At 43.1% G+C, this 25,856-nt stretch overlaps 2 protein-coding genes across 5 annotated transcripts in view; one reads left to right on the top strand and one right to left on the bottom strand.

Moving 5' to 3' along the window:
• Positions 1–13,697, bottom strand: part of C1HXorf58 (chromosome 1 CXorf58 homolog) — a 31,377-nt gene extending 17,680 nt beyond the window's left edge. The window contains exons 1-4 of the mRNA XM_077807198.1: positions 13,654–13,697; positions 12,947–13,046; positions 6,336–6,430; positions 2,022–2,133 (exon numbers count right to left, since the gene is read on the bottom strand). Coding sequence (XP_077663324.1) covers positions 2,022–2,133; positions 6,336–6,430; positions 12,947–13,046; positions 13,654–13,697 — 351 coding nt within the window. The remainder of the gene's footprint in view (positions 1–2,021; positions 2,134–6,335; positions 6,431–12,946; positions 13,047–13,653) is intronic.
• A 160-nt stretch (positions 13,698–13,857) lies between these two features.
• The window catches only part of APOO (apolipoprotein O), a 71,810-nt gene continuing 59,811 nt past the window's right edge, over positions 13,858–25,856 (top strand). Inside the window, exons 1-2 of one of the 4 annotated variants that reach the window (XM_077816854.1) lie at positions 13,862–13,902; positions 19,062–19,211. Coding sequence is in view for 2 of the 4 variants with exons in the window: in XM_077816835.1 (XP_077672961.1) it covers positions 13,894–13,902; positions 19,062–19,148 (96 nt within the window). In the remaining 2 variants the exon portion in view is untranslated. Of the gene's footprint in view, positions 13,903–19,061; positions 19,212–19,260; positions 19,540–25,856 lie in introns of those variants that run through there. The other 3 variants (XM_077816835.1, XM_077816845.1, XM_077816863.1) reach the window with 3 other exon arrangements.

Below are 25,856 nucleotides of genomic sequence, written 5' to 3'. Positions count from 1 at the left end.
TTCAACCAGCTGCAGCAGACTTGTCAAATCTTCCTCAAGGATTTGTCATGCACTACATACTTTCCAAAGAGTTGGCAGATACATGGCAAATCTGTACCATTCTCATTGTCTGCATTCTTCTACTAGCTGCCTTGTTGACTTTCCAAGGAAACAGAAGAAAGTGGTGAGAGAACAGGTGAAGATTATTGAAGCATTCTTCAAATTATGATTCTCCTACAATCAAAGGCTCTAATACACTAATGCTAGTATGTGTCTTCAGAAATCCAACCTGAAACCCAAACTGCACCTTGGGTGACCAGACATCACGATATTATCGGGACAGTCCCGATTTTAGAAGATTTGTCCCGCGTCCCGACCTTACATCCGTTCCTTATGCCCTTTGTCCCAATATCAGGACCGTCCGGACCACAGCCACAGCACCGCCGCTCACCGCTTCCTGGGGCAGCTCCCGGCACCCGTGTGCTGCAGGGGCGGGGCTTGCAGGCGCCAGAAGCGGGCACAGAGCCCTCCACAGCTCCGGCAGCTCCCACTGGCACCTTTCCCAGCCAGTGGGAGCCACGGAACTTGTGCTTGTGGCGGGCGCAGCATGTGGAGAGTCTGGAGACTCCCCTTGCCGCTCTCACCCTAGGAGCCAGAGACCCCCCAGCAGGGCTGGTGAGTGTGGCCAGGGAAGGGGGCAGGGCATGATGGTGAGTGTCTGGGAATGTGTGTGGAGGGTGCTGGGCAGTGGGGGAGGTTTGAGTGTTTTGGGATGCTAGGCAGTGGGGGCTTGTTGGGGAGATCTGTGTGTGTCAGGGCATTGGGCAGTGGGGGCCTGTGTGGGGCATTGTGTAGTTGTGGTGGTGGGGCTGTGGGGAAGGGCACTGGGAGGGAGGAAGGAAGGGAGGGGAAATCTGTGTGTATTGGGAAACAAGCGAGTGGGGGGTTCTGTGTGGGGTGCTGGGCAGCTGTGGTGGGGCTCTGGGCAGGGGGGCGCTGGGCAGGGGTGTGTGTGCACAGCACTGTGCATTTGTGGTGGAAGGGTTGTGGGGGGGGCTCTGGGCATAGTGGATCCAGGGGGTGCTGGGCAGGGGAGCTGTATGGCGCAGCATGGGCCCACCCCCACGTGTCCCCTCTCATGGCTCCGGTCGGGGCTGTGCACCTGTGTCTTTCTCCTCCCCACAGCTCGCCGAATGTGTCCTGATATTTCACTCTTGTGATCTGGTCACCCTAACCGCACCACACAATTGCTACAGGATTCTTCTTGTTTTGGTCCAAAATAATTTTTGCTTCTTGTATTACAGGAATAACATACACTAGAGTGTGGACTTGCTTGACGAAGAAAAACACTGTATTATTATTATTATTTGTATTACTGTAGCACTGTCATGGACCAGGAGCCCACTGTGCTAAGCAATTTTCAAATGCAGAACAAAAATGCAGAACATACCCTATAGAGCTTATAATCTAAGTGCGCACATCTTATCTTTATAGGCAATTATGTACTACAGAGATGAGCATAGTATAGAAATCTATATAGAATACAACTTATTGTTCAATGCATCAGAAGTTATGATTTTTTTTTAAGTACATCATCACTGCAAGGATAACCTGTCAAAAGAACAAGGTTAACAGAATCCTGTTCAGCAAATTTATAAAAACAAATCTTTTGACTTAACTAATTTCAGGGGCCTAAAAATATAGTTTTAATGTCTATTAAATAAAGGCAGAACTGAATGACAAAAGAACTGTAAAAGACAGCTATACAGAACAGTGCCTGTAGTGACTACATTTCCTAGAAATAAACTAATCCAGATAGAGAATATGGGCATAGATATACAAAGAGTTTTTATATACTATACTGAAAGAATCATTGTTTCTTTGCTAACAAAAGTAATGTTGTTTAAGGAATGAAGTGTCTGCTTGTTAGAATTGGAGATATGTGTAACTGAGGATAAAGATGTTATAGGATTTTACAAAATAAAATTCAGAGCCAAGGTATAGATGAAGTGAAGAGAAAACGATCACATAAAGTAAGTCACCTCACTTGCTGGACTTATTGTTCTTTTTCCACTTATGTACTTGCTGCCTTGGCCGCCAGTATGGCGAAAAATCTTGAACACAATGAAAGGTGGAAACTCATGACCAGCAAACCTAAAGAAACAAAAAACAAAGTTAACTATCTGGCACTATAAAGAGCAGATTCCTTATTGTTTAAACTGGAAGGGATAAACTCTTAGTTAAAAAACACTGGTACTCAAGATCTCCAACCATCCTCTAAAAACTCTAAGGATAACAAACCCAAATAATATAAACATGGTTGCCGGCACACAGGTGCTGCGGTGACCTGCACCACTGTCCCTCCCTCCAGGTTGACTTGGGCTCCAGCATCCTAGGTTATGCTGGGGAAACCCAGACCTGAATTCATTTATATTAATATACACAAACACAAAAAATATTGTTAGGCTGTAAGTTGGAAATAAATATATAATGTAAGAGGAGGGGGAAAACTTGACAGTTAAGGCTTTAAGGGAAAAAATTGAAAAGCTAGGAAATGTGAAGTTGTGGTAAACATTTAAAAAAAACAAACAAACAAAAAAACCAACCCTACACTTTAGACCAGGGGAGGGCAAACTTTTTGGCCCGAGGGCCACATCGGGGTTGCGAAACGTATGGAGGGCCTATCCCACTTCCCGCCCCCTGACTGCCCCCCTCAGAACCCCCGACCCATCCAACACCCCCCCCCCGTCCCCTGACCGCCCCTTCCCGGGACCCCCCACCCCTAACTGCCCCCCCGGGACCCCATTCCCTATCCAACCCACCCGCTCCCTGTCCCCTGACTGCCCTGACCCCTATCCACATGCCCTGCCCCTGACAGGCCCACCTGACCCATCCAGACCCCCACACTCCTTGTCCCCTGACTGCCCCCTCCCAGGATCCCTGTCCCTAACTACCGCCCCAGGACCCCACCCCCATCCAACTCCCTCCTGCTCCCTGCCCCCCCCCGGGACCCCCAGACCCTCCAACCCCTATCCAACTCCCCCCTGCTCCCTGTCTCCTGACCGCTCCCCCCCAACCTCCGCCCCATCCAACCGCCCCTGTCCGCCCCCCCGGGAGCTCCTGCCCCTTATCCAACCTTCCCTCCCCCCACCCCCTTACCATGCTGCTCAGAGCAGCAGGACAGGCTTATTGGAAAGCCTGGGAGGTGGGCGGGTGCAAGCCATGCTGCCTGCATGGCGGCGTACCTACAGGGGAGGGGGAACAGCGGCGGAGGGGGCAAGGACTAGCGACCCCAGCCAGGAGCTCAAGGGCCGGGCAGGACGTAGTTTGCCCACCTCTGCTTTAGACAGTATGGAAATACCAAATCATGGTATCTTAACTCTCTTTTTGTATCCGCATTCTGCAGCTGCCCAAATTCATGAAACAATCTAATGCATGAACATGCATGGTCACATATCTATTTTGTGAAGACAGCATGACCCCAGTGTGTTTTTGTAAAGTGTGCTTTAGCTGCATTCAGTTCTTTATATACATTTAAAACAGACTCATATGTTAAAAAAAAAATCATCCCTGAAATCCCTTCCAAACTAGTAACAGGGACAACTTATCAAAATAACCAGAATTTGTCCAATTGCGCTAAATGGTTGCTATGTCAAAGGCCAAAATCCAGGGTTTTTTGTTCTTATTTTTGCTCTTAAAAAAGGACTAAAGTTAGCTTCCTAAATCCACATTTAGGTATCTCAGTGACCCCAGTGGAAGCTGCAGGGTGTTCAGAACCTTGATAAACTCTCCTTGACTTGAATGGAACAAGATTTGGGCCCAAAGCTTGGAGACCCTTGGGAGGGAAGCTTGGAAGGAATTTTATTATAGAATTACAAAGCAAAGCCTCAAACCAGCATTTTACAACACATGGTCAGGTCTCAGTTGCCAACTTTCTAATTGCAGAAAACAGAACACCCTTGCTCTGCCCCTTCCCTGAGGCCTCGCCCCTCACTCACTCCATCCCCCTCCCTCGGTCACTCACTCTCCCCCACTCTTACTCACTTGCTCATTTTCACCCTGCTGGAGCGGGGCTGGGGTGCAGGGAGGGGTGAGGGCTCCAGCTGGGTGTTTGGGCTCTGGGGTGGGGTAAGAAATGAGGGGTTTGGGGTGCAGGAGGGGGTTCTGGGCTGGAGCCGAGGGGTTCAGAGTGTGGGAGGGGGCTCCAGGCTAGGGCAGAAGGTTGGGGTGCAGGAGGGGGTGAGGGCTCCGGCTGGGGGTGCGGGCTCTGGAGTGGGGCTGGGAGTTTGGGGGCAGGAGAGGCTCTGGGCTGGGGCTGAGGAGTTCAGAGTGCAGGAGGGGGCTCAGGGCTAGGACGGGGATTAGGGCACGGGAGGGAGTTCGGGGTGCGGTCTCCGGGTGGTGCTGACTTCAGGTGCTCCCAGGAAGCGGCAGCTCCAATGGGAGCTGTGGAGCCAGTGCTTGGGCCAGTGCCTGTGGGTGGGGGCAGCACACAGAGCCCCGGACCACCCCTCTGCCTAGGAGCTTGAGGGACATGCCAGCCGCTTCCCAGGAGCCGCGTGGAGCTGGGCACAGAGTCTGCCTGCCCCGCTGCTGGCCTGCAGCCAACTAGACTTTTAGCAACCCTGTCAGCTGTGCTGACCAGAGCCGCCAGGATCCCTTTTCAACTGGGCATTCTGGTCGAAAACTGGATGCCTGGCAACCTTAGTCAGACCACCTACTTGTTGTAAATTGCAGGATTGGAATCTTAATTCCTACCAAAATGGAATAATATAATTGAAATGCTGACACAGTTTAAAAATTGCTAAACACTAGAATTCATTTAAACCATTTTATTTAAATGTAGAAAGAAGTCTGGATATTAATGGCTATTTGCATTTAGCATTTAATTAATTTTTTTAAAGGACAAACTCAAATCAAATGCATTCGTTAGATTGATCACACAATGAATAAACATTAGGAGATTGAGATTTTGTATGCAGAGCAACTGAAGGCAGTAAATCTGTCCAGAGGGCATGGGAGTTGCAGAAATGAAAGGTATCCATCATACCCCTTTGTTGAGGCACCTGTACTTGGTTAGTGCAGACTAGCCGGAGAAGGGACATGAACAATGCAGCTAGCGAATATGCTGATTCAGCTCATCCCCGGTCAGGCTTCAATTGGGAAAGGCTCTCTGTGAAAGCCTGACTGCGATTTAAAGCTGCTCTCCTCTGCCTGAAGCTATGGAGGCAGTAGTGGAAACTGCAAATACCATCAGCTTCCTCTTTAATGTCAATTTCCACACAGGTCACAACTTATGCCCAGAGTGTTTATTTGTATGTCTAAAAATATCATATATTTCTATCTGGAGTGCTGCATGTTGGTGTGTTGTAAAAAAGAAAAATAGCAAAAATAATTATATGTGCATGCAGAATAGATCATTTTATTTCTAAATTACATTTCCTCAGGCATGTATTAAGCACGAATTCTAGATGAGATCCAAGTCCATAGTAAGTTTGCATTTTTAAAAAGAAAACATAGCTTATGGTGTGCAATAAAGGTATCTGACATATTTCTATTATACATAGGACTACTTACCTGTCTGGCTTTCAATATGAAAAGTTAATCACCACATATCAAAAAAATCCTGTTTTTCAAAAACAAGAAAAACAATCACTTCCAGTAGAATCTCAGAGTTATGAATATCAAAGTTACGAACTGACCAGTCAACCACATACCTAATTTGGAACTGGAAGTACACAATCAGACAGCAAAAAAAAAAAAGAAGAAAAAAAAAAAGAAAATACAATACAGTACTGTGTTAAACATAAACTACTAAAAAATAAAGGGAAAGTTTAAAAAAAGACTTGATCAGGTAAGGAAACTGTTTCTGTGCTTGTTTCATTTAAATTAAGATGATTAAAAACAGCAATTTTCAAAGCTGTATTAAGTCAATGTTCACTTGTAAACTTTTGAAAGAACAACCATAATGTTTTAGAGTTACGAACTACCTCCATTCCCAAGGTGTTTGTAACTCTAAGTTTCTACTGTATTGCAAAAATAACAACCCCATCCCAAAAAAGCAAAGCAAACAAAAAACATTCATTTCCCCCACTCCGCACTTCTGTGACTTTAAGATGAACAATTAAAACTTTATCAAACTTTCCAAAAATACTCACTTGTGAGGTAAAAATACATGAGAAATATTAGCCCAAAAGGCATTTGTTTGAGTATTACTGTACTTAGACAACTTGCCCTGCCAACTCTAACATTGCTAGTGTGACACTATAATAAAAACAATTGATGGCACTTTTGGTTAACTTTAGAAAAAAATCATCATATATGCTGGGTTGAATAAATAAATCTGACTACTTTACCTGAATCTGACTTTACACTGCATACTAGGATCTTTTATAAGTTCAGCTTCTAAAGGACTCACTCTCCTCACAATCTCATATGTAATGCAATGCTCCTGAAATAGATGCAGGCATTATTCAATAAAATTGAGCAGTTTTGGTTCCTATAATAACACATCCCACACCAGTTTTACATGGGAGTAGAGTGTTAATTAGTATTTTTAAAGTGCTTTGAAATTCTTAGATGGCAGTTACTATAGAATTGCAATATTTATTATTGTTTCTTTTTTATGACTCATTTTATTCTTTTACCCAATGTTACTCTTTTCTCTGCTGAAGTTTTTATCTTTTTGCCCTCCCTTTCCAATGTTATAAGTTTTATTTTCTCAGCTTTGCACTACAAAAAACCCAAAGTAGTTTTCAATAAGGACAACAAATATTAGGAAATACATCTCACATACAACACATCGTCCCTTTTACTAAAAAAATCCCAAAACTGTCGAGGTGCTCATCTTTTTTCCCTCTCCATCTGTCTTTCCTCTTCTCTTAAACTATCATCGATTTCTCCCTCCACCCAATTCTCTGAACACCTCTGTTAAGATATAGATATTCAGGCCTGTCTGCAAAGGCCTATACTTTAAGAATTTAGGTGTATTCTTATAATTTAGTTAGTTAGAGAGGTATAAAAGAAAGAATCACAATCACTGTCTGCCTGTATAGGGCCTTCTCTTACTGTGACAGTCTGAGGCCCTGTTCTTAGGCTAAGGCCTTTGGCTAAGCAGCAGAGGCAGCCATCAGCTGGGAAGCGAACAGTCACATCCTCACCAGTCACACTGAAATAAGGTAGTTCTGGCAGTTAAAAAGGTGATCCAATCTGTCACCTCCAGAGAAAGGGAAGAGCCTAGAAGATTTAAAGAAAACTTTATTTGATAGCATCCTGTCTGGCAAGAACTCACTTATCAATAGCTGGGGTGTGAAATCCTCATTTCTTTGTTGTTCTATCACTGTAGTCCCCACTTCCCTATAAAAAGAAAAGGAGTACTTGTGGCACCTTAGAGACTAACACATTTATTTGAGCATAAGCTTTCGTGAGCTACAGCTCACGTCATCGGATACATGCAGTGGAAAATACAGTGGGGAGATTTATATACACAGAGAACATGAAACAATGGGTGTTACCATACACACTGCAAGGAGAGTGATCAGGTAAGGTTTCAGAGTAACAGCCGTGTTAGTCTGTATTCGCAAAAAAAAGGAGTACTTGTGGCACCTTACAGACTAATACATTTATTTGAGCATAAGCTTTCGAAGTGGGCTGTAGCTCACGAAAGCTTATGCTCAAATAAATTGGTTAGTCTCTAAGGTGCCACAAGTACTCCTTTTCTTGATCAGGTACGGTGAGCTATTACCAGCAGGAGAGAAAAAAACCCTTTTGTAGTGATAATCAAGGTGGGCCATTTCCAGCAGTTGACAAGAACATGTGAGTTTTCAGAGTAACAGCCGTGTTAGTCTGTATTCGCAAAAAGAAAAGGAGTACTTGTGGCACCTTAGAGACTAACCAATTTATTTGAGCATGAGCTTTTGTGAGCTACAGCTCACTTCATCGGATGCATACCGTGGAAATTGCAGCAGACATTATATACACACAGAGATCATGAAACAATACCTCCTCCCACCCCACTGTCCTGCTGGTAATAGCTTATCTCAAGTGATCATCAAGTTGGGCCATTTCCAGCACAAATCCAGGTTTTCTCACCCTCCACCCCCCCACAGACAAACTCACTCTCCTGCTGGTAATAGCCCATCCAAAGTGACAACTCTCTTCACAATGTGTATGATAATCAAGGTGGGCCATTTCCTGCACAAATCCAGGTTCTCTCACTCCCTCACCCCCCTCCAAAAAACACACACACAAACTCACTCTCCTGCTGATAATAGCTTATCCAAAGTGACCACTCTCCCTACAATGTGCATGATAATCAAGGTGGGCTATTTCCAGCACAAATCCAGGTTTTCTCACCCCCCCCCCCCCATACACACACAGACTCACTCTCCGGCTGGTAATAGCTTATCAAAAGTGATCATCAAGTTGGGCCATTTCCAGCACAAATCCAGGTTTTCTCACCCTCCACCCCCCCACACACAAACTCACTCTCCTGCTGGTAACAGCCCATCCAAAGTGACCACTTTCTTCACAATGTGTATGATAATCAAGGTGGGCCATTTCCTGCACAAATCCAGGTTCTCTCACCCCCTTACTCCCCTCCAAAAACCACACACACAAACTCACTCTCCTGCTGGTAATAGCTTATCCAAAGTGACCACTCTCCCTACAATGTGCATGATAATCAAGGTGGGCCATTTCCAGCACAAATCCAGGTTTTCTCACCCCCCCACCCCCATACACACACAAACTCACTCTCCTGCTGGTAATAGCTCATCCAAAGTGACCACGCCCCCTACAATGTGCATGGTAATCAAGGTGGGCCATTTCCAGCACAAATCCAGGCTTTCTCACACCCCCCTCCCCTTCCCGGGACACACACACAAACTCACTCTCCTGCTGGTAATAGCCCATCCAAAGTGACCACTTTCTTCACAATGTGCATGGTAATCAAAGTGGGCCATTTCCTGCACAAATCCAGGCTTTCTCACACACACCCCCCCCTTCCCGGGGACACGGACACACACACACACTCCAGCAGGAGAGTGAGTTTGTGTGTGTCCCCGGGAAGGGGGTGTGTGTGAGAAAGCCTGGATTTGTGCAGGAAATGGCCCACCTTGATTATCATGCACATTGTGAAGAAAGTGGTCGCTTTGGATGGGCTATTACCAGCAGGAGAGTGAGTCTGTGTGTGGGGGGGGGGTGGAGGGTGAGAAAACCTGGATTTGTGCTGGAAATGGCCCAACTTGATGATCACTTTTGATAAGCTATTACCAGCCGGAGAGTGAGTCTGTGTGTGTATGGGGGGGGGGGGGTGAGAAAACCTGGATTTGTGCTGGAAATAGCCCACCTTGATTATCATGCACATTGTAGGGAGAGTGGTCACTTTGGATAAGCTATTACCAGCAGGAGAGTGAGTTTGTGTGTGTGTTTTTTGGAGGGGGGTGAGGGAGTGAGAGAACCTGGATTTGTGCAGGAAATGGCCCACCTTGATTATCATACACATTGTGAAGAGAGTTGTCACTTTGGATGGGCTATTACCAGCAGGAGAGTGAGTTTGTGTGTGGGGGGGCTGAGGGTGAGAAAACCTGGATTTGTGCTGGAAATGGCCCAACTTGATGATCACTTTAGATAAGCTATTACCAGCAGGACAGTGGGGTGGGAGGAGGTATTGTTTCATGATCTCTGTGTGTATATAATGTCTACTACAGTTTCCACGGTATGCATCCGATGAAGTGAGCTGTAGCTCACGAAAGCTCATGCTCAAATAAATTGGTTAGTCTCTAAGGTGCCACAAGTACTCCTTTTCTTTTTAAGAACATGTGAGGAACAGTGGGGGGTGGGGAGGAATAAACATGGAGAAATAGTTTTACTTTGTGGAAATGGTCCATTTTGATTATCACTACAAAAGGGTTTTTTTCTCTCCTGATGGTAATAGCTCACCTTACCTGATCACTCTCCTTACAGTGTGTATGGTAACACCCATTGTTTCATGTTCTCTGTGTATATAAAATCTCCCCACTCTATTTTCCACTGCATGCATCCAATGAAATGAGCTATAGCTCATTAAAGCTTATGCTCAAATAAATTTGTTTGTCTCTAAGGTGCCACAAATACTCCTTTTCTTTTTTCAGAGTAACAGCCGTGTTAGTCTGTAGCTGTAGCTCACGAAAGCTCATGCTCAAATAAATTGGTTAGTCTCTAAGGTGCCACAAATACTCCTTTTCTTTTTGCAGATACAGACTAACACGGCTGCTACTCACTTCCCTATTGTTTGTTTGTATAATCTCTGTCTGGTTCTGTGATTGTTTCTGTCTGCTGTATAATTAATTTTGTTGGGAGTAAACCAATTAAGGTAGTGGGATATAATTGGTTATATAATCGTGTTACAATATGTTAGAATTGGTTAGTTAAATTTCAGTAAAATGATTGGTTAAGGTATGGCTAAGCAGAACTCAAGTTTTACTGTATAGTCTGCAGTCAATCAGGAAGTAAGGGGGGAACGGGAACAGTGAATGGGGTTGGGGGAATTGGAATCATGTTTTGCTAAGGGTGGGGAGTGGGAACAGGGAATAGGAACAGGGACACAGGTAAGGCTCTGTGGTATCAGAGCTGGGAAGGGGGACACTGAGGAAGGATATTGGGATCATTGCTTGCTAGAAGTTCACCCCAATAAACATCGAATTGTTTGCACCTTCGGACTTCGGGTATTGTTGCTCTCTGTTCATGTGAGAAGGACCAGGGAAGTGAGCGGATGAAGGAATAAGCCCTCTAACAACCTCCCCACGTCTCTTGCCTTTTATTCCATTCAATGGAGTGACATTATTGCAGGAGGAAAAAAACAGCTTTTCTGAATGCACTCAAATATTTGCTCTGCTCAGTGTAAGACACACAGACAGTGAGAGCAAAGAATGTGGAGAACTGTCCAAGAAGATAGGAGCGAGCCTGTCTGTTTGCCTGCATAGCGGATTCAGAAGAGTGATATTACCCTAACTCCAAAAGCTACAGCTGAGGGGTTTCATCACTCTAGCGTAGGGCTCCACTGGAATTCACGGTCCTAAGGCCAAACGTTTTGGGCCTACTGGTTAATTTGGACCTGGGTACTGTTTCTCCAGGAAACACTACTTTCTTCTTCAGAAGGGATGGATCAGTCAGAAGCCCATTCCACCTTTGGCAGAGTAGGGGGAATCTTCCTGAGCATATGTAAGTATTCATCTGATGTGTTCATGTGATAAATGGAGCCATGAATTATGAGCAAGGAGAAGAGACTGTGGCAATCACCATTTTGTATTTCAGAGTAGCAGCCATGTTAGTCTGTATTCGCAAAAAGAAAAGGAGTACTTGTGGCACCTTAGAGACTAACAAATTTATTTGAGCAAAAGCTTTCGTGAGCTACAGCTCACTTCATCCAGGTATTTTCCACTGAATGCATCCGATGAAGTGAGCTGTAGCTCATGAAAGCTTATGCTCAAATAAATTTGTTAGTCTGTAAGGTGCCACAATTACTTCTTTTCATTTTGTATTTGGTGCTTCAAATTGGACAGTGGCACAGTGATACTTCAGGCTGGTTTCTCTTTGAGAAAAACCTGGATGTAAGATCAGTTAGATCCTTATTTGGGAAACTGGAAGCCTTAAAAAACAGCAATTTCTTACATCCTGTAGGCCCTTTTATGCACAGCACATGTATACTCTAAAAACTTTATAAAAATTATTGACATCCTATGCGGGGATAGATCAATAGAGACTATGTGAAGTTTACAGCAAACAGTTGTGCATCCTTAGGAAGAGGGCTAGAACACTTCTGAGGGATGTGAAAGTAGAATGAATTATACTGAAATTATAATTCATTAAAAGAAATGCTACTTGAAGGGTTTGTTGAAATATAGTTGTCAGGAAGAGAAACAATAAGGAGTGTGAGACAATTGGTCCTCAAACTAATTAACTTAGAGCTCCTAATGAGCTAGGAGATTGGTAAACGTTAGTATGCAAATAAGATATGTATGTATATTTGTCAGTTTCTGCTTCATTTTGTCTTATGTTAAATTGGCTTTGGCTTAGCTGTATAAATAAGTTAGCTTGAGCCTCAGAGAGGGGCTCACATATCTGGGTGCACTGGCAAAGCCCTTTGCTAATAAACAGAGTGGTCTGGCAAATTATGTGAGTCCTGAATCTGACTCTGACAGGGATTAAATGGGTTTTAAAGGGTACATAGACTTTGTGCTGGCTATTTGCACAGGAGTGACTTTTACCCAAACTGCATTACCCTGGAGAAGATAATCTATGGTTATATAATGCACTGTTCGAGAATTTACTAACATAAGTATTAAGATATTACTATACCACCAGTTATACCAGTTTCAGAATGGTAGCCGTGTTAGTCGGTATCAGCAGAAACAACGAGGTGTATATGTAAAAAGAAAAGGAGGACCTGTGGCACCTTAGAGACTAACAAATTTATTTGAGCGTAAGCTTTCGTGAGCTACAGCTCACTTCATCCAAAAGCTTACGCTCAAATAAATTTGTTAGTCTCTAAGGTGCCACAAGTACTCCTTTTCTTTTTGCGGATACAGACTAACACGGCTGCTACTCTGAAACCTGTAATTATGCGAGGAGTATATGTGGCACCTTAGAGACTAACAAATTTATTTGGGCATAAGCTTTAGTGGGCTGGTTTTAGCCCATGAAAGCTTATGCCCAAATACATTTGTTAGTCTCTCAGGTGCCACAAGTACTCCTCGTTGTTTTAGTTATACCAGTGTAACTCCTTGATGGGTTTTTTTCCAATTTGGTTTATACTGCTTTCTGAGCTCCTGCCACAAGAAGTTTGTCTCCCTAGGGAGCTGGAGTGGTGTAACTGCCACAGCAGTATCCCAGGCACTGGTAGAGTTGTGCTGGTAAGTTTCCCCCAGTAGCAAAGCCCCGGGTAGTTTACAGCGAGGACGGGCAGTGTTTTTCCAGAGGAGCATACCGCGGCCCGGATGGTGTGTGCTAGCAGCCTGAACAGCCTCCTGTCGATGTGACTCCACCAGGCTCTCTGGAGGATTTTAGCTGCGAGCTCTTCTTCCGCCCTGACAGGAGACACGAGATCAGTACCAGCCCCTGCGCTCACAGTAGGGCGACCAAATGTCTTGTTTTGGCCGGGACAGTCCCTTTTTTTAAGCCCTGTCCCAGTCGACTTGATCAGTTGGCAACAGCAAACAGGGCAACTGCCCATTTTTGTCAAAAAAGTGCGGTGCGGGGGTGGGGCAAGTGGCGATGCCAGCTACGCGCGGGGGGAGGGGGCAGACCTGGGGGGGGGCGCTCAGGCGAGCAGTAGGGGGTGCCCCCTTTTCGCTTTGGGAAATATGGTCACCCGAGCTCACAGCAGCGGGGTCCCTAAAGGCGGATCCAGGGGTGACACCGCCAGGGCCGTTTTGGGGGCAGCGAGCTGTGGGGACAGACAGCACACAGGGGTGCGCGTCCCCCCTCCTCCCCCCCAGCACGTAAGCCGAGCGCGGAGGGGACTCGCTGTCTCCAAGCCCCTGCCTGGGCGCCCGCACGGCGTGGCGGTGACCCCGAGCTCGCAATGGCGGGGCCGGATCTCACAGCCCCGCTAACGCCTCCCTCCTGCGGGCAGCGGGCGCGAGGCCGGGCGGCTCCCGGACAGGCGGGGCGAGGGGCGCCGCGGTTACTCACGGCCGCGAGGGACACTCTGCCCGGCGCGCGGCTCCGCTCAGCATCGCGACCCGCCTCCTCGGAGGTCCCGCCCCCGCGTCACTGTTGCCTGGAGACCGGGACACGTGGGGAGGGGAGAGAGGGAACCGCGCCATCCCCGCCCCTTTCCCAGCCGTTTTTGTCGTTAGGCCTTCGTAGCGGCGCGTGCGCTGTGCGGCTCTGACATCATCGCGCGGCGACGCGGTTGGGAGCGGCGCCGCGATGTTCAAGGTGAGAAAGTCCCGTCCCGGGGCCGCAGCGCCAGGGATACCCCCGCCGCTGCCGCCCGTGGCCGGGCTCAGGCCCTCGCCTGCCCGGCGCGCTGAGCAGGGTGAGCGGCGCCTTGGCACGGCCGCCGCTGCCGCCAGCTCCTGCCGGGTGACCTGGCGCGAACGAGCGGGAGCAGCCCAGCCGGGGCGCGGGCACCCGCGGGCGGTCTCCCCGTGTGCACGGGATGGCCCGTGGCCTAGTTACAGATCCGCCCCAGGTCCCCATGCAAAGCGTTTGCTCCCCTCCTCAACTGGCTGCTACGTCAGGGAGTTCAGCCCGTGCTCGCTGGGGGTTGCTGAGGGCACCCGTCGCTTTAGTACAGGGGCGTGAATCGCGTTTGAAAATATTGGGTAGGGGCTGTTTGGCACTTTATTAGTACGTGCAGCCTGTCAACAGAGGGCTCTACAGGCTAAAGCTGTGACAAGCAAAATCCTTTGACGTTGGGCATCTGATAACTTGTAGCATTTGTTGTTTTATTTGATGTCTCAGTTCTGCAATTCACCGCAGCCGAGTGAATTGAGCCAGCCAATAGACTCTGAGGCAGGTGCTGCAGGTGTAGCGCTACAAGCAGGAGGGAGGCATTAACATGGCTGTGAGACCTGGTCTCTCCTCTGTTGTGAGCCTGGCTTCACAATGGCTATGTATGCTCAAGCACAGGCTTGGAAACAGGGAGTTTGCAAGGCAAATTGGTTGAAAATGTAGTAAAGAACAGAATTATCAGACACAGAGGCAAACAGGATTGTTGGGGAAGAGTCAGCATGATTTTTGAAAAGAGAAGTCATGCCTTTTCAATCTACTAGAATTATTTGAGGGGGGTCAGCAAACATATGGACGAGGGTGATTCAGTGGTTATAGTGTAGTTAGATTTTTCAGAAAGCCTTTGAAAGGTCCCTCACCAAAGGCTCTTAAGCAAAGTAAACAGTCATAAGAAAAAAGATTCTCTCATGGATCAGTAATTGGTTAAAAGATAGGAAACAAAGGATAAGAGTAAATGGTCAGTTTTCAGAATAGGGAGAGGTAAATAGTGCTGTCCCCCAGAAGTCTGTTGAGACCAGGCCTGTTCAGCATACTCATAAATGATCAGGAGAAAGAGGTAAACAGTGAGGTGGCAAAATTTGCAGATGATACAAAATTACTCTAGATAGCTAAGTCCAAAGCAAACTATGAAGAGTTACAAAGGGATCCCACAAAACTGGGTGGCTGGGCAACAAAATGGCAGATGAAATTCAGTGTTGATAAATGCAAAGTAATGCACATCGGAAAACATAATCCCAACTGTACATACCTTATTTGGATCCCATCATTTTGTATCACCACTCAAGAAAGAGGTCTTGGAGTCACTGTGGATAGTTCTCTGAAAACATCCACTCAAGATGCTGGATCAGTCAAAAAGGCTAACAATGTTAGGAACTATTAGGGAAGAGATAAGATAAAAAATCATAATGCCTCTATAATATAAATCCATGGTATGCCCATGTGAATACTGCATGCAGATCTGGTTGCCCTATCTCAAAAAAGATATATGGGAATTGGAAAAGGTCCCGAGATGGGCAACAAAAATTATTAGGGCTATGGAATAGCTTCTATATGAAGAGAGATTAATAAGACTGGGACTTTTCAGCTTGGAAAAGAGATAACTAAAGGGGATATGACAGAGGTCTATAAAATCTTGACTGGTGTGGAGAAAGTTATAAGGAAGTGTTTATTTGCCCCTTCACAACACAAGAACTAGGGATCACCTAATGAAATTAATAGGCAGCAGGTTTAAAACAAACAAAAGGAAGTACTTCTTCACACAACGCACGGTCAGCCTGTGGAATTCTTTGCCGGAGGTTGTTTTAAAGATCAAAACTCTTAACAGGGTTCAAGAAAGAACTAGATATATTTATGGAGGATAGATCCATCAATGACTATTAGCCAGGGATGGCAGGGATGCAACACCACCTAGCCTCTGTTTGCCAGAAGCTGGGGATAGATCACTTGATGATTGTCTGTTCTATTCATTCCCTCTGAAGCACCTGGCATTGGCCACTGTCAGAAGACCGGATACTGGGCTAGATGGACCATTGATCTGACCCAGTGTGTCCATTCTTATGTAAATTTCAACATGTGTTTAACTCTATGCATATGTAGCCTTTCCAGAATTGGCTGGTTACAGAACACATCCCTCCAGAGTAGCTATTTGTTTACCTGTTGCTCCAAATGTAATAAACAGCACAAATTAATTAGAGATGAATTAGAATAGTTTGGTTTCAGAGTAGCAGCCGTGTTAGTCTCTAAGGTGCCACAAGTACTCCTTTTTCTTTTTAGAATAGTTTGGTTTCATTCAAAAGAAAATACAGCAGCACAGGGAAATATCCTGACTTAGCATATTGTGTGAAACTGCCAAGTTTGAAGTCTAAGGGCACATATATACTAAAAATGTCAGCCTATGTTAGGTCTACAATCACAACAGTGATTAGTGCTGTGTTTCATATCCATGCTACCTTCCTTTCGTCAGTAGTGTGCAGTCTCACCAGGAGTGCTTCCACAGACTTAAAGGACCGTGTGGGCACTGGTTGCCCAGCTCCCAGCTCTCCACCAGGCTGCACCCTGGGATCCCGCAAGGCTCTCTGCTGGGAGCTGCCCAGACTCAGGACATGGAACTCACCGCTGGGAGCCCAGCTGAGAGTCTGGGGGGAGGGGGAGCTGGGCTCCTAGCAGTGGGGAGCCAAGAGCCTCCAAGCAGTACCAGCACTTCTCGCAGGGAGGGGGTAGCTGGGAGCCTCTGTAAAGCACCAAGGCTCCCTGCAGCTGTGACTGCCCAGCTTTGTTGTCAATATCAGGGCTCCAGGATCATGGAATGACAGCCAGTGTAAGTATAGTGTCTACAGGGATACGCATTGCTCTAACACCACCAATATAAGCCCTGTGCCTCTCGTGGAGGTGGAGTTATGTCGGTCTAGTAGGGCACTTATAATGGCTGTGGTGTGTACACTGACATAATTAGGTCGATGTAAGCTGCCTTACATCAATCTGACTCTGTAGCGTAGACCAAGACATTTCTACAGTATATTTCTTACTACTAATGAACTACAAAGATCACCCCTTAAATACTGAAATAGTTTTCAAGATTTTAGAAATTTATGAATGCACTATACAAATCTTTCAGTGCCTATCTTTGTAAACAAGCAAGTAGAAAGTAAATGTTCTAGAGTTCCAAAACACTGTTGTTCCCATTTTTGTCATTTTCTGTTTAGCAACTTTTTTTCTTACTCAGTTGTATGGCTGTGAAATTAACATGTCCATGTCTTTGTTTACTATCCTCTGTAGTGCCTGAAGCATTTTTATTCATGTATCCAGTTACAGCTTTGGGAATGTTTTTTATAACTAGTGCTGCAGAATTAGCTGAAGATAACTGACTTTTAAAGTGATTAATTTCACGTTAGTTACACTGAATGTTTTACAAGACTCCTGTTGCTCATAATGATATTTTAACATAATTTTGTCAGGTCAGATATATCAGGATAGCATTTTAGACATTGTTCTTTCTAACTTTCATAACTCTCCTTATGTGATCTTTTTAGTTAGGTAGTGTGAGCTATTGGGAGTTAGTTAACAGGAGCTTGTAAATAGCTTGAGTACCGTGAGTGTTCGTGTCCAAAGAGAGAATGTGTTACAGTTATGCCTGCAATTAATGTCCAGAAAGGATATATGTTCACAGGTTTCAGAGAGTTCATAAGGTTCTTGACCAAAAAAAAAAAAAGTTAAATAGAACACAATAGATGTGATTTACTGTCACATTCCCCCAGATACCTTAAAACTCATGATGTCACAAAGCCCACAGAGTTTTGCACAACTTTCTTATGTTCCACAGAGTAGTACCCTAAAACATCCAGTATGGTGTTGAATTATAGCTAATCAATGACCTCAAAATGAATTATTTAATGGGTTTATTGTGCATTGCTGAGCATATTATCAGTGTTCAGGATAAATAATAATTTAATTACAGGTTCAAGATGTCATATGACTTGCATTTTCACTTTCATTTAGCAGTCTACAATCTTAAGTGGATTTGCTACAGAAACCACACTTATAAATGTTGCCATTAAAATGTGTATATTTTTTCAATGTGGCAGCAATGGTCTCTAGTGCCATCTGTTGACAAGTAGTAGGAATTGACAAGTGGAACTGGCTGAAAGCCAACATTTCTTTCTGTGGGAAATTCCAAAATTTTGAAAACAAATTTAGTTCTGTTTTGCAGCGAAATGTAGAATTTGAAATTTCTCACAAAAGGGGAGAATCTTAAACTCTTTTGGAAATAATTTAAATGTTTTTGGCTTCAAAAATTGTGAAAGGAATTTGAATCTGGGAGACTAGGCACCCAAGTTCTGAAGCTTCCAGGTCAGCTGTGGTTCTGAGGGCTTCTAGGCTCCTACCAGGAAACTCTGAGCAGGGTTTCTCAGGGCTTCAAGACTCCTTACCTTGGAGTCAGGCAGGGTAGATTTGATTTTTAAATCAATCATGATTTAAATCACTAGTCAGGAAGACTCAATCTAATCATCTGTTTCTACATAAAAGTGCATTCTTGTTTGTTGTTACAACCTTCATATATATTCTTCACAACTCAGAGAGAGAGGTAGGTTTCATTTTTAGAAGGTACACACTATACGTTTTTAAAGTGATTTATTTTGAAAACTTTTCAGATTAGTTTTACAGCTATAACAGAAAATGAATAATTGTTTGGTTATTTCATTTACCAAAGGTAATTGAAGCAGATATTTATGAGGTCAATGGGGGGTGAACTATCTCCAATGTAACAGGTTAATAATTAATATGTGGAGGATTTTCTTGCCATGCTGTATGAGGAGAACATCACCAGACAGACATTTAAATTATTTTATTTAACTAAAACAACGTTATGTATTCTGTATTTTTTTCTTCAACAGCAAACACATAATATTTTAACAAAACAAGTATGTGAATTTTTGTCTTTTAGTTAAACATTCAAGTTTTTTAAAATCAGGTTTGTTTTTAACTAAAATAGTTACATGAAACATTTAAAAAAAATAAATTAAATCGACTATGTCAGCCAGGTCAAAATGAGAAACTTAAAACCCTGCTTTTTCCTGCTTTTTCAGGTCCCAAACAATTTCTCAATTTGGAATGAATTAGTCCAAAGGAAGAAAATATTATTTCTACAGCAGAAGAAGCTACTGCTGTTAAAAGTGAGATTATCACTTCAACAGTCTCTGAATCCAAGCACTGAAGTGACTTCCACTAGTTAACTGGTGTGACTTTCTTTAAAACATCATCAGCAAACATATATTTCTTAAATGGTTCTTATTCCCAAACTGGGTCTCTTTTACGGCCTGCTGCCATTATAGGTTTTCCCTTCTAGTGAGAGAATGGTATGGTAGATCTCAAATTAATGAAGGCTGCACTCAGAAAGACCTCAAGACTTCTGGAATATTCTGCTCAAACAGTTTCACTTTTGTTTCTACTGCCTGTCCCTCCCTTCTCACATTTATCTCCAGACTTCTCCTTGTCCAGATGTACTCTGCCCCCAACAATCTTCTATTCATTGAACTTTTTGAAACTTTGCACTTTTAGAGAGAGGTAAGGGATTGACTCTATGTACACAAATTTGCAAAGGTACAATAGGGTTGAGGTGTGTTACTTCCTCACCTCTATATATTATTTATTTAAAAACATTTTTGCTGTTATCTCTGGAGAGACAAATCCACAGTTTGAGAACTGCAAAACTAAGCATCTCTGATGGTATCTTCTAGACAGAAAGATTAACGTACATAATCTGTACAGAAGCCCCTAGAACCCCATAAAATTGGGTCCCTAATCCATGAACTATTGGAACTCATTTACAAAACTTTTCTTAAACATTACATGAATATATTGTCTCATTCTATAGAATTAGAATTTATAATCCCTATTCCATGATGAGATATCTTTGAGCTATAATGTATCTTAATTAAAACTATCTTTAGATAATTTTTTCTTCAAAAATCCAATTTTTTTTATTTTTTATTTTTTAAATAATTTATTTTTATTCACTCTGGAGCCGGCATTGCAGCTGTGCTGCAGGGATCCTGAAAGTTCTCGGGTCCCCAGCCCTGGGGCACAGCACATAGCAGGGCTGCCCCAGAGCTGCTGACCCTGGAAGACCTGGGGCTCCTGAGAAGCTGGCAGGAAACTAGGCAGGTTTCTGCCAAAAGATTTAGAAAATATGACCTCTGAGGAAAGGGGCTGGTCTATGCTACATGGACTCTGCCAATACAGCTGTCCTGGTGTCGCTATATCAGCAGATACCCTGGCTGTAGATACAGCATAGTTTGACAGAAGAAGGGTTTGCTCCTGGTATAATATTGCCTCCAGGAACAGCACTAGCTGGGCCAACAGAAACACACTTATCTTGGCATAGCTATGGTGACTAGGGGGTGGATGTTTCTTTGTTTTTTAACACCCTGCGTGGCACAGCTATGCCAACAAAACTTGTAGCATAGACCTGGCTCTTGAAAAAGTTGGGTTTGTTTGGCTTAAAGAAAAGAAGATAGTCGAAGGTGAGGACTTGAGTCTTCAAATACGTAAAAGATTGTTATAAAAAGAATGGTGATCAGTTGTTCTCCATGTCCGCTGAGGGTAGGACAAGACATAATCAGCTTAATTTGCATCAAGAGAAATGTAGGCTAGCTATTAGGAAGAATCTTTCAAACTATAAGACTAGTTAAGCAATAGAGCAGGTTACCAAGGGAGGTTGTGGAATCCTGCTCATTGGAGGTTTTTAAGAACAGGTTTGACAAATACCTGTCAGTGAGGTCTATGTTTAATTAATCTTGCCTCCGTGTGTGGGGGTCGGACTAGATGACCTCTCAAGATCCCTTCCAGCCCTACAATTTCTATGATTCCATGAAACAGATACTTTTCCAAAACATTTTGGTTTTGACAAAGTGGTATTTTCTGATGACAACCTGTCTTGTCAGAAGATTCCTGACTAGCTCTGTTCATACCAAGTCAAGCGGGGACTTGTGAATTTTACAGTCATTTGAATGGATGATTTGCACTAATTTCCCTTGTAAGCTATATTTTTCACTACATTAGAACCTCAGAGTTATGAACACCAGAGTTTTGAACTGACTGGTCAACTATACACCTCATTTGGAACTGGAAGTACTCAATCAGGCAGCAGCAGAGACCAAAAGAAAGCAAATACAGGACAGTACTGTGTTAAACATAAACTACTAAAAAAATAAAGGGAAAGCAGCATTTTTCTTCTGCATAGTAAAGTTTCAAAGCTGTATTAAGTCAATAGTCTGTTGTAAACTTTTGAAAGAACAACCGTAATGTTTTGTTCAGAGTTAAGAATATTTCAGTTACGAACAACCTACATTCCTGAGGTGTTTGGAACTCTGAGGTTATATTGTATATGCCCCATAGTTGCAAGTGATGATAATCAGCAAAGTTGGCATTAGAAGTGAAAGCCTTAAAATTTTAAAATCACTCGTAAAATTCACTCCAGAAAATGGAGGAGTTGTGTGTGGTAACTCATTAATTTTTGTTTGAATTCCAGTGACTTACAGTCAAAAGCTCTGCTAGATTGGAATTATCTGTCCACTTTTAACAGCATGTTATTTTGCTGTTGCTTTTCACTGTGAAAACAGCTTCTTGTTAGGTAGTCATGATTCAGGCTCAGACTGATTTTTAATTTCGCTACTCCAAGTTAATTACTGTTATGCTTGAGCTCTCTTTACCGACTATATCAAAATATAAATAGTATGAATATACTAAATACACATTAAGATTTTAATCACATTTTCCTTCCTTCTAGTTATCTACATTCAGTACTGGTTCAAAGTACACATTAGTCGGGGTTTTTAACCTCAACAGCACACCATATTTTTTCTGAGGTTTTTCTGCTTCTTAAATTCATGCATTTCCATTGCTGTCTGTTCTTCTTTTCTCAGAAGACACGTGCTATTTCCAAACTTTGGAATATTTAAGTCTTTCGATACTTATAGAGTATGGGGTTTTGTTTTAAAACCTGTTAACGTTTATTCGGTGCTTTTACTTTCTAAGGAGACCATTTGCTCTTGGCTAATATGCCTGCATGATATTTTGTTTGTTGTAGCTTTACAGTTAGGACAAGAAAGAATTGCCAGTTATTGTTTGTCAGAAAAACTAACGTAATGTAAAATGTATATAGTTTGTTTCCAATTAAATTACTACGCTAGATCAAACCACTTGATTTAAGAATTTGTTACTTGGTATATAAATGAAGAAACTAGTGGTAAGTAAAGGAAAAATAAACTTTCTTAGGTATTTTAGGACAAAATTCTCAAGTCCAAAGCTGAGCAAACTGTACTATGTTGATAAATTTAGAGCAGCTAAACTAGAAATTATTTTTCATTGGTTAGATTCATATCACATGTTGAACTGCTGTTTTTTCCCCTTGATCTTTACATAATCACTTTCTGCCCACAGTCTCAGTAGAACGAATTGCTTGCAACAGCAGATTTGATCTCTAATTTACACATGTAATTGTAGAACACAAACTTTGTGTTATAAGAATATAGTAAAAACAACGAGGCACCTTACAGACTAACTCATTTATTTGGGCATAAGCTTTCATGGGCTATAACCCACTTCATCAGATGCATGGAGTGAAAAATACAGTAAGCAGGTATAAATATACAGCACGTGAAAAGATGGGAGTTGCCTTACTAAGCAGGAGGCTCAGTGCTAATGAGGCCAATTCAATCAGGGTGGATGTGGTCCATTCCCAACAGTTGACAAGAAGGGGTGAATATCAACAGAGAGAAATTTTTCTTTTTGTAGTGACCCAGCCACTCGCAGTCTTTTTTCAGGCCTAATTTGATGGTGTCCAGTTTGCAAATTAATTCCAGTCCTGCAGTTTCTCATTGAAATCTGTTTTCGAAGTTTTTTTGTTGAAGAATGGCCACTTTTAAGTCTGTTATTGAGTGTCCAGGGAGATTGAAGTGTTCTCCTACTGGTTTTTGAAAGTTACAATTCTTGATGTCTTTGTGTCCATTTATTTGTTTGCGTAGAGACTGTCCGGTTTGGCCAATGTACATGGCAGAGGGGCATTGCTGGCACATGATGGCATATATCACATTGGTAGATGTGCAGGTGAACGAACCCCCGATGGTGTTACTGATGTGGTTAGGTCCTATGTTTGTGTCCCTTGAATAGCTATGCAGACAGATTTGGCAACGGGGTTTGTTGCAGGGATTGGTTCCTGAGTTAGTGTTTCTGTTGTGTGGTGTGTGGTTGCTGGTGAGTATTTGCTTCAGGTTTGGGGGGTTGTCTGTAAGCGAGGACTGGCCTGTCTCCCAAGGTCTTTGAGAGTGAAGGATTGTCTTCCAGGATAGGTTGTAGATCCTTGATGATGTGCTAGAGAGGTTTTAGTAGGTGATGGGAGTGGTTGGGTCACTACAAAAAGTACATTTTTTTTCCCTCTGATATTCACCCCTTCTTGTCAATTGTTGGGAATGGGCCACATCCACCCTGATTGAATTGGGTTCATTAGCATTGACCCCCCCCCCCCCCGCTTGGTAAGGCAACTCCTATCTTCTTATGTACCTTTGCTTTCTTATATTTATACCTGCCTACTGTATTTTTCACTCCATGCATTTGATGAAGTGGGTACTAGCCCACGAAAGCTTTTGCCCAAATAAATTTATTAGTTTCTAAGGTGCCACATGGACTCCTCGTTTATTTTTGCTGATACAGGCTAACACGGCTACCCCCTCTGAAGTTATAGTACTTGGTAATTGATCTCTTTACAAGAAGGAGGGTGAGCAAACTGTTGCCTGACCTAAATCTAGTAGTTTGAACATTCCCCTTTGTTTTTGAATATTTTGTTTCTTCTTTCAGGGCAAGAGGATATGTATTAGTTGCCTCTGGAGCTCTTGAAACTGATACTCTTGCCAAATTAATGTTTAAAATAAAATGTTAACTAAAACATTTTATATCAAATGACTTTTTAAAAAGATAAAATTTGTTTTAAAATTACAGTTGTTTGGTGGCTGGTATGTATGTCTCTCTTTTCCTACACAGGGCAGGTATAAAGTGTTTTGGTTCTGTGAAATTCCAGCTTCTACTTTCCCTTTAGTAAGAGAGGGTGAGAAGGCAAAACTTGCCATCCCAAAAGTCATTTGTTTCAAATATGGCATCATGTCTAGTTTGCTTAATAAGTAAGCAACCAAATCATAAATGATTGAATTCACTTCTGCTTTCTAAGCCATCCAACTTTTTCCTAAAGATGTAATAGGTACTTATAAAGACCAAACTTTTCAGACCTGGCTGTCTAAAGTTAAGCACCTAAATAGAAGTACCCTGATTTACAGAGGGTCTGAATACTGACATCCTACCCTTGAATTCAGTGGGGAGTGTTGTGGGTACTAAGTGTTTCTGAAAATAAAGTCCATTTCAGGATTCCAACTTTGACAATTTGGCTTATGTAAATAGCACTTAATTTGTGTTACACTCTTGGCCATACAATTATTTGTCTGTTTTATTTTGTTTGTAGGAGTTATCAGTTTTCTTTTAAAACATATCTTTCAGAATTTGTTTACACCCGGGGGGGGGGAGAGAGGGAGGGGGGAGAGGGAGCCAGTGCCAGTAGAGGATACTATAATGACACACCAATCTCAGTGGTTAGTGCAGAAAATGAATGTTTGAAGGGATATTTTAGGAACATAGGATCTTCATGCTAGGTCACATGATGGTGCATCCCGTTCAATATCCTCTCTTATAGATGTTTGTACAGATCTGCTAGTACAGATGAGGAAGTGTGATACATCCATGGTAGATACTTATGGAGTATCTGTCTCATTTTGGATATTACCATCACAGGTGGGCAAATCCCAGTGTCTAAAACCAGCCCTCTGACTTCAGGCAATGGGGAAATAGCCATTAGTTCCTTCTTGATATTTGCACTCCAGGACACAAAAGGGAAAGAACACCTTTTCTGTGTACTAGGGCAGTGATTGCCCACCCTTCATTAGGAGTGCATTTAAGATTCTCCAGTCTTGAGAAGCTGACAGTTTAAAAAAAACAAAGGCAATCCAGCAGCCTAGGGGCTTGTCTACATAAACATATGGTTTGCTGGCGTGCAAATGTACACTGCACTACCTTCCAGTGTACTGTGTTCGGGTGGATCCTGCTGCCCTGCACTAATAGTTCTCTAGTGTACTTTAGTCTACCCCGGTTTGAAATGGGTTAGGTCAAAGAGTACTAGGGAACTTTTAGTGTGCAGCAGCAGGGTCCACACAGACCCTTAGTATGTGGCAGGCTGGTGTGGGGTAGATTTACACTCCAGCTTGCCCCAAGCTAAGTGTTTGTGTAGAAAAGCCCTAGGAAATTTATGTAGAAGAAATCATCACAGAAAAAAGCTCCACTTTGTCCCTTAGCTCCTTTTTCCTGTTTATCTTGTGAGGCAGAATAGGATTTTATTTTTCCTGTGGGAATTTTTTAAATTGTTAAATATTTTTGAGACTGTAGAAAGTAAAACAAAACAATGGAAGATGAAATATGATAGCCTTCCCCCACAAGTTTGCTGATATAGTTTGCTCTACAAATAAAGCTGAACTCTGCTCACAATTTGCAAAAGCAACACATGTCACTTATTTATTTATTTTTTTAGCTATGAAAATACGGAGCACTGGCTGGAGACTATTTGAAAGAAGACTACTTGAAAATTTAAATACTCATTTTTCTCTTCTATAAATACATAACTACTTGTTTAAACTTTGGTCTGCTGCCTAACAGTACAGTAGATTATTAATTTGTTTTCTTACGTTGGAGTTGTCATTAAGAAATTGAAAGATAATTCCGTGAAAGCAGTTTGTTTTTGTATAAATATGGGATGTTTCTACAATGAAGACTCATTGCAGAGGAGA

This window comes from Eretmochelys imbricata, chromosome 1 (assembly GCF_965152235.1).
Source record: "Eretmochelys imbricata isolate rEreImb1 chromosome 1, rEreImb1.hap1, whole genome shotgun sequence".
Lineage (NCBI taxonomy): Eukaryota > Metazoa > Chordata > Testudines > Cheloniidae > Eretmochelys > Eretmochelys imbricata.
This window is presented reverse-complemented; position numbering and strand designations above follow the sequence as displayed.